At 40.3% G+C, this 9,658-nt stretch overlaps 2 protein-coding genes across 4 annotated transcripts in view; one reads left to right on the forward strand and one right to left on the reverse strand.

Moving 5' to 3' along the window:
• The window catches only part of cp (ceruloplasmin), a 737,508-nt gene extending 735,464 nt beyond the window's left edge, over positions 1 to 2,044 (reverse strand). Inside the window, exon 1 of the mRNA XM_010778042.1 lies at positions 1,749 to 2,044. Coding sequence (XP_010776344.1) covers positions 1,749 to 2,019 — 271 coding nt within the window. The 5' untranslated portion in view covers positions 2,020 to 2,044. The remainder of the gene's footprint in view (positions 1 to 1,748) is intronic.
• Positions 1 to 9,658, forward strand: part of LOC104951371 (anoctamin-4) — a 255,164-nt gene that overhangs the window by 201,126 nt on the left and 44,380 nt on the right. The gene's annotated exons all lie outside the window — the stretch shown is intronic.

Here is a 9,658-nt window from a genome sequence, read left to right on the forward strand (position 1 = left end):
TTCGCTCCCGACAGCAACAGTAGTCCACTGCAGTGATCCGCGGCTTTTTTATGTTCGGATGCTATGTTCCGAAGTGTTTTTCCGAAGCCCCTTATGAGGCTTAGTGAGCGAGGCTTCGAGCCCGCGTTATGCTCGTAGTGATTGGATAATGACTCGTGGCCTCTACGTGAGGATCAGGGAATAATGAATAGGATTCCGACGTGGTATGTCGTGTGTAGCAAATACTAGCATTTTCTGTGGTCTTAGGTACCCGCGTGGGAGTTGTGACTTTCTATTGTTTGAACCGGCTGGCAATAGTGTTTTGATGTATTTTCGTACACCGTCGACCATCCCGATTTTCGCGATGTACGCCGAATGGACAAAACAGACCAGGTTTAACCACGACCGTTACCCGTTAATTTGCTATTTTGCTACCGACATCATTAGGTAGTCCAATTATAGGTTACACTGACACGCGGGAAAACTTTTACAACTATTAGATTTATGTCGTTATTTTGACGCTAAGGCAAAACGTTATAGTCTTGCCGTCAGCGTGGCCTCGCGTAACGGATGCCCGAGACATCTTCTAACTACGCCGCTTCTTACGGTGGAAAGAAATGGTACTCACACACCGCCCTGCTTAAAGGAAGCTAAGATAACCGGATTGCCACGTCTTCTCTCAGTGTACAGTTTTAGCTCGTCCCCCCGTCTTCTATGTCGATACCACGTGACTGCTTCAGGAAGCGATTCAGATCGGTTGAACCATTGAACCACAACGCTCACAATACCCATGGATGTATAATAAGAACCATATTACCCATCCTGTACCCGGGCCTGCTGGTGACACGATGGAATTAAAAGAGCTCAGAACCTCACTTATATAGAGGTCGGAACATGTCATAAGTATAAATAGATACAAGCATAAATAAATGTAGGAATAAAAACAGGAATAAATACAGGAATAAATATGTTACAGTGTTTTCAGGGAGATTCAGTATGTGTGCTGTGGCTCAGCTGGAAAGCAGTTGACTCACGACCGTAGGGTCCCTGGTTCAACAACTGAACAATACTTATTTTTTGTTGTTTATAAAAGCTACAGCTAAATGAGATAATCTAGTTAATAAATGTAGTCTTTGATATGGTTTAGCCTTTCTCAGGCTACAACATTGGTTAAGTTTACGAATATTATTAAGGAATACAAATCCCTCTTTGCAATGTTTACCAGCCTCCTTAGGCTTTTCAATCACAATCATTCAACTGGAATAAAAACAATATTGTTAACATGAAAATATGATTTAATGTTCGTTGCTTAGAGTTATTCTAAGTCTTTACTCATTGGGCACTCGGTATGAGATAGAGCACACTGTTGAGATGTCTGCCTGTTTTACATACTTTGATCAGCAGGGGGTTTGTGTTCAAATGAAGCCCATCATGAAGCCTCATGAGATGAACCCTTTTGCGAACCAATTGGCTGGAAAGCTTCAAAGCTTCATAAGGCTTCATCTCGCCATCACTAGTAATAGGTTAGCATTTTTCGCTCAGGGCTAATTCAGAGGGTCTGTGTTAGCATTGTGTGTTTTTTTTGAATTATTTTTGAAAAAAATCAGTTAAATGAGTTTTTCCCGCTATATGGATATAAAATATTCATAGTTTATTAAATATTAAGGTTCCTTAGACGTTGTTTCCTGCAAATGACGCGATTTCGACCCGGAACCGGATCCGTGGGGCTTAAGAGGTCTGCCTTATTAATGAATTCATTCATTCCTCACCCTCATTGCCCTTGCTGTAGTTCAGTCCATGTGGGTGGATGCTGTAAGGCCTTGTTGCTATGTTCTTCAGGTGCACGATGACAGTGTCTCCCTCCTCGGACATTAGCAGAGGTCCAAGGTAGCCCAGCCAGTCTGGCTTTATCACCTCTGTCCTGTAGGAGGAGTCGGTGTACTGCTTATACACGGCCTTCTTGTAGGTGGAGCCGATACGCTGGGGGCCTTTTTTTAAAAATACTGAGGCTTCTCTGCAGAGAGAGAGAATGGGGAACATGATGGATAACAGTTCAAATATCTCAAAAACCTGTAATAGGCTAAAGTAACTGAAAAAAACACAAAAATACTAAAGTAGATGCTTAAAAATATATATGTGTACCTGCTCATCAAGCCATTCAAATTGGAGATTTGATTTGTGATGAAAAGCACATCACTAATAACATTAACTATGACTCAGTGATATTCAAATGTTCCAGATAACAGTGTGTACTAAATACCTTTTTTATCTGTACACTCTTAATGGACTTGACAATATTTTGGACACAAACATTCTGCTGAGATTATTCAAGGTGTGTCATAAAAAATGTGTTCATTTTTGTGAGGGCTTCATGAACCTGATACATTCTTCAGTAATTACATACAAATTTAGATTTATTTTTGTTTCTGAATGTATCCTATCTAGTCAATTTGAGAGTACAGTTTGTGTTTTAAAGCATGTTGATCAGAGATATTAGAAGGACAAATAAAGAATTCAAATATAGAACAAGAGTAGCCTGAACAGGCAGATTTATTTTAATTTTTTTAAGTTAAAAGTAAAGTAAAATGCCTTTTGCACAAAAAGTGTATAACAAATAACAGAATTGTGAACAATTGTCAACAAAATAATCAAAATGTTGTTTGAGACCTTTTTCTGAAATAGAGTTACTTAAGTTTATATTTATACATCGAAGGTGTAAACTGTTTGTGGGAAAAATTGAAACACTTAAATATCCATGGAGTTTAAGAGATATAATGTAATGGAGGTGTAATGGATATTTAAGGGACTGAGAAATTGGAGATTACATTATCTCTTTAAGTAATGAGGACTCTTGCTTTTCCTATTTGGATCAGTTATCGCTGTCTGGCTGACTCCACCATAAAGAAGGCAGTGTACTGTGAATGTACTTACTCATCCTCCTGCAGCGTGCGGTTTTGGATAATGTTCATTCCAGTTGGAGCGTAGTTCCAAGAAACTTCCTCTATCCTAAGGAAGTACTCTCTCCTCATCCCAGACACACATGCTGCTGCAACACAGAGCAGCAACACTCCCCTTAATCCCAACCGATGCATTTTGAAGATGCAGCGCTGGCACTTCAGCAATTACAAGTCCACTTCAAAACTGCCAGAAGATTATTTTTGTTCAATGATGAGGAATACAGTATAATGATAATGACAACAGTGCAGACAACTGAGAGCTGTTTGTCAGTCTGTCTGAGGGACTTTTGCCCCTCTGTGTGTCTTTATACCCCATGTGATGACTGCTGGGAACAGCCAAGCAGGGCAGGGGGGGTCACTGACATTCAGAAACAACCTGTCACAGAGATAGTGACTTGTGTAAGAACAGAAAGTTTTTTTATGCAACATCCACTTGGGTTCAACATATTTTCTACCACTGACTTTTTTTTTCTGTACTTTTGGAAATGTGGTTACAATTCAAGTGTTGTCATGAAAAGCCAACGATGAAGGGCCTCAGGTCAAAGATGATGTCCAAATGTGACATAGAATAGGTAAAAGAAGACACACCTTAATTTTCCAAACTAAGTAGTTTATGACTTTAGCACTCATTTGAAGGGCTTCCATCTGATTCTGAAGTCAGTTTAGTGAAGTCGGCTTTGAAGACTGGTTTCTGATTTTGTATTTTTCTTTGAAGGTCGGGTAGGTCATTTTGGAGAAACCAGCTAGAGTGCGCTAGAATTTGAAAATACACAGGCGGAAAAAATCTGCCACTTCCTTACAGAGCCCCTCCTCCAACACACACGAATGCGCACATGACCAATGAGGGCACGAGATAAGTTTGTGCACAGATGGAAGGCTGACAGGCAGGTAGGCCATCCAGTTATTTTAGCCGGACCGGCTCAAATGATTGGTCATGCTTTTTACAGTACTACGGCTTCCACAGATGACATTCTTTTATGGATTTTTTTGTCAAAGCACTTCAGATATTCATTGCTATCGGGATGTTAAGAGCATTCCATGGAATATACTGTAAGAACAAGTGTATCTCGAGCCTACCCCACCTTTAAGTAATTGTATTCATTTATGCTATGAAAATAAATGGAACTTTTTCTTCCAACATCAACTATGTTAATATTCAGATTAATTTGCTAAAAATACGTTTTGTAATGGGCTTGGCTCTTGGGGTTTCAGGCCACATTTACTCAGTTTTCAGTCCTGACGTGGGTCAATACCCAGCAATTCTGGAAACTCCATGACTGAACACACATGGACTTACAGTACATGTGTGTCAGAGACCCTCCTCCTCTGTAAGAACAAGTTGGAACAAAAGTTACATTGATTGAACGCCAGATAAGTTGATGGAAACATTTAATGAAATGTTAAAGTTTGAAAGCAGTTCAGCAGGGGATTCAAGCAGGCATTCACATTGATTGGGATATGTATTTGTATACAGCAAAATAATATGTATGTGAGATATCATTATGTTATTCAAGACATTTCAAGTGTGTTTGTCCATTTGGTTTAGAACTGATGAAGGCCAAAGTTTCAAAGTCTACAATACTGCCAAGTAAATATATTTTGTTGCCAAAAAATACAGACATCCACACACACACACACACACACACACACACACACACACACACACACACACACACACACACACACACACACACACAATTCAACCTGTTTTTGTTAACAGAGGTCAGCTTAATGACTTACTCGAAACTTCAAATGGAAATAGCAAATTTTTTATTCAAGGTAGCACAAACAAACATACATTATAAAAATATGTCACTAAAATATATATAAAATGTGTGTTAACACTGGTCTAGCGTCTGAAAGACGTAAACAATTTACAACAAAATGCTCTGAAAATAAAAACAAATGTACAAACACACAAATATCTGCTCATTATCTCTAAATTATCCAACACAGAATCAAACAGGACAGAAAGGACACTTACTGAAGCATCAAATGAATCATGCTGATAAACAACTAAATAATGTGCATCTCTTCTTGCAACAACAACCCAACAATGACACAAGAGCTCATCTTGTGTCATGTCCAACATCATGAAACAAAGATGGTGGCCATCTTAAGAATAGAGTGATAACTTCAATTGTAGTATCACCTGTTCATGCAAAACAACAGTAGTGTAGTTGTTGGGTTTTATAAATGTATAAAATACATTAAATAATGATAATTAAGAAAGCAATCGAAGTTGACACTGAACATACATTTCTTGAAATAAGCTAATGAAACAGTTGTATGTTGAGTGTAAAGACAGTTCTTTGCCTTCTTTAAAAAAAAAAAATGAAAGCTTCACACACACCAATACTTACTTCAGTGAAATCTCCCATTATGTTTTCCAACGCTGATTTACTTTGTCTCCATTATTTGTACATGTTGTTCTGCTATGTCTTCTTTCTACAAAGTTAATTGTATCCTCTACGTTTCTATAGAGTATATTAATTGAAACCTGTCTTAAAACTTGTTTTCTGGCTGCAACAGAGGACCATAATTATCAATGACTGCATAGTGAGTTGTGCCAATAAGCAGGGCAAATTAAAGGTTATAACATAGTGATTCCATTGACGGTGTCCAGTTTCCATAATACTATGTGTGTGTGTGTGTGTGTGTGTGTGTGTGTGTGTGTGTGTGTGTGTGTGTGTGTGTGTGTGTGTGTGTGTGTGTGTGTGTGTTTGTGTGTAAGTAAGCCCTAGTTGTACTCACACACATACACTTATGTTTGGCAATGAGGCAGTGTCTCTAGACAATGCCGTGTCCATTTGTGTCCATTGATGTCCTGTATGTGTGCATACAATAGAGTGTGTGATTTGTTTATGTGTGCACTTATGTCTCAGCAGGAGAGCCTACTTACAGGTGTATATGTGTTTGTCTGTTGATTTAAGCATTAAGACTATACTCCTGCTTGTAGCAACAGGGTCTGCAGACGGCATTGACTAGACCGTTTCCCAGCTGACAGAGACAGATGATGAACTCCAGCACAGCCAGGCCCATCAACACGAACAGCAGAGTCACGTTCCACTCTACGATATGAACCGGCTGAAGGCACAGTGACCACGTCTCTGGTTGTAAGAGATACCTGGGACACAGATAGAGAGATCCGTAGACAATCAAACACAGAAGGCAGTTGCATTTTTTCTAAATGTTGTGTGTACCACTACATTCTCTCAAGACAGCGGAGATGGTTGTGGACTTTAGGAAGAACGCAGCCCCACCCGCCCCCATCATTCTGTGTGACTCCCCAGTAACTGCTGTGGAGTCTTTCCGCTTCCTGGGCACCATCATCGCCCAGGACCTCAAATGACCTCATCAAAAAAGCCCAGCAGAGGATGTTCTTCCTGAGACAGCTGAAGAAATTCAACCTGCCAAAGACAATGATGGTGAACTTCTACACCTCCATCATCGAGTCCATCCTCACCTCCTCCATCACCATCTGGTACGCCGCAGCCACAACCAAGGATAAGGGCAGGCTGCAGCGAGTCATCCGCTCTGCAGAGAAGGTGATCGGCTGTAATCTGCCATCCCTCCATGACCTGCAGGCCTCCAGAAGCCTGAGGCGGGCAGGGAAGATAGTGGCCGACCCCTCCCACCCTGGACATAAACTGTTCACCCCCCTCCCCTCTGGCAGGAGGCTGCGCTCCATCGGGACCAAAACCTCTCGCCACCTGAACAGTTCCTTCCCCTCCGCTAACGGCCTCTTAAACAAGGCCCGGCTGACACTGACACTTTACCGAAGCCACAACGCAGACTATATGCATTACATTGATGCACACAATACTCACATACTGCTTACTGCACATATTCTTATTTCATATTCTATAATTCACTGCACTCTATTTCGCTGTAAATTAAAGCTTTATTTTCTTGCCATCTAACTATATTTTATTACAGTGTCCTTAAAGATTTTTTGTTTTATTTGGAGTTTTTTTGTTTTATATTTTATATCAAGTGAACCTACCTGTCAAAAAACCCGTTTTCGAGTGCAGAAATACCATGGGGAAGAATTGTCTCTCAGAACACACTGATCATCAAATAAGCGATGCCACATTACAATGTTTTTAATGAATGCAAAAATAAAAACTGGCGGAGGCAAAGTCCAGTGTTTCTATATAAGGGCACCTTGTATTCCAATATCACAGAAGTACCCTGGCCATTAACTAAAATAAAAACACAGCATTATAGCAGCTCTGTTAAAGTGTTGTTGCTACTGTATGGTTTGGTGCAGTTGATGTTCTTACACACATGTGTTGAACTTGGGTTAACCTAGATACAGTATGTTTAAATGTATTAATGACCTTTATAATTGAGGTTCATTTTATTTGAGATAACAGAGAAGAGAGCATCAAAAACAGTATGTATACTCTTTAGAAACAAATTAGAGCTAAAATGATTGAAATGTGATTAATCGACAATACTTATAATGAATTATCATTTGTCAATTTTTGTTTTAATCAACAATGCCCTAAAATGTGAGGAGCACAAGCAGTGACATTTTTTATAGAGATTTTTCACAATTCTTTTGACTTTTTAAAAAGTAAATGAATAAAGAGACCCATGCCACCACAAACAATGCAGTATCTCCCTACCTGCCGCTCTGGTCTGCAAAAGGGTACGACCATCCAAGCGAGGTGAAGCACTGTGGACCCTGCACCAAGGCGAACCCTGACATGACGAAACAGTAGCCAGACCCCACCAGACCGACAACAGCTGCCAACACTGAACCGCACATCTGCGAGAACACAGACACACACAAGTGATTTAAAAAGTGAATGTGTTTAGATGCCCTTGTCAATTTATGTGTGCCTGCCTGTCTGTTTAAATGTAAACTGTTTCATTTAGCTGTTTCATAGGTCAGATACAGAGGCCACTGTGACACACACACACAGCTGTGCCTGTGGCTTGAGTGGCGGGAGCCAAGCTTACTTTGTTGAATGTTGACAAACAATGGGACCCTTGTTGAATATCACTGCTGGATTAGCATTAGCATTCCACCTAATAAAGCGACAGTGTGGTCTGGCTTAATAACAACTGTGCAGTTCACTGAGAAAGTAACAGCAGTAAAAGGGGAACACTATGAAGAGACACAAGGGGTGAAAGACAAACAATCTTCATATTTCGATTTTAAGAAAAGGGGAAAACATCTGATAATATTGGTATGTGTGTAGAATTAATGAATATCAAATGTCTCGGCTTGATTTTGAGTGTTATTGATAGTTTGGTAAGTCGTTTACCATTAAACTCTCATTCCAGCAGCAGTTACATTTCCCCAGAGTGATAAATACCACAGCAGGAAACAGCATCTGAAAACAGAGAGACATTTATGAACAGCAGCATTTATTATGTATTTAATTTAAGTCTTTAAAGGATATTATATACATTGATATGTTTAAGATAGGAAAGTCGTACAGTCGGACTAAATATATACAGGACTGTCTCAGAAAATTAGAATATTGTGATAAAGTTCTTTATTTTCTGTAATGCAATTAAAAAAACTAAAATGTCATACATTCTGGATTCATTACAAATCAACTGAAATATTGCAAGCCTTTTATTATTTTAATATTGCTGATTATGGCATACAGCTTAAGAAAACTCAAAAATCCTATCTCAAAAAATTTGAATAGTTCCTCAGACCAAGTAAAAAAAAAAGATTTATAACAGCAAAACACAATCAAACATTTGAAAATGTCCATTAATGCACTCAGTACTTGGTTGGGAATCCTTTTGCACGGATTACTGCATCAATGCGGCGTGGCATGGAGGCAATCAGCCTGTGACATTGCTGAGGTGTTATGGATGCCCAGGATGCTTCAATAGCGGCCTTTAGCTCATTAGCATTGTTGGGTCTGGTGTCTTTCAGCTTCTTCTTCACAATACCCCACATATTCTCTATGGGGTTCAGGTCAGGGGAATTTGCAGGCCAATCGAGGGCAGTAATGCCATGGTCAGTACACCACTTACTGGTGGTTTTGGCACTGTGGGCAGGTGCCAGATCATGCTGGAAAATGAATTCCTCATCTCCATAGAGCTTTTCAGCAGACGGAAGCATGTAGTGCTCTAAAATCTCTTGGTACACAGCTGCATTTACTCTGGGCTTGATGAAACACAGTGGACCAACACCAGCAGCTGACATGGCTCCCCAAACCATCGCTGACTGTGGGAACTTCACACTGGATTTCAAGCAACTTGGATTTTGCTCCTCTCCGCCTTTCTCCAGACTCTGGCGCCTTCGAATTCCAAATCGAAATACAAACTTGCTTCGTCTGAAAAGAGGACTTTGGACCACTGTGCAACTGTCCAGTGCTTCTTTTCCTTAGCCCAAGTCAGACGCCTCTTCCGTTGTCTTGAGTTCAGAAGTGGCTTGACCATGGGAATACGGCTATTGTAGCCCATTTCCCGGACACGTCTGTGAACAGTGACTTTTGATACCTGGACTCCAGCTTCAGTCCACTGTCTTTGAAGCTCCCCCAAATTCTGGAAGCGACTCTTCTTCACAATGCTGTTAAGGCTGCGGTCATCTCTCTTGGTTGTGCAGCGTTTCCTGCCACATTTCCCCCTTCCAACAGACTTTTTGTGGATGTGCTTTGAAACTGCACTCTGTGAACAGCTTGCTCTTTGAGAAATTTCTTTTTGTGTCTTACCCTCCTGATGGAGGGTGTCAATGACGGTCCTCT

Source organism: Notothenia coriiceps, unplaced genomic scaffold, assembly GCF_000735185.1.
Source record: "Notothenia coriiceps isolate Sejong01 unplaced genomic scaffold, NC01 NC01_scaffold00018996, whole genome shotgun sequence".
Taxonomy (NCBI): Eukaryota; Metazoa; Chordata; class Actinopteri; order Perciformes; family Nototheniidae; genus Notothenia; species Notothenia coriiceps.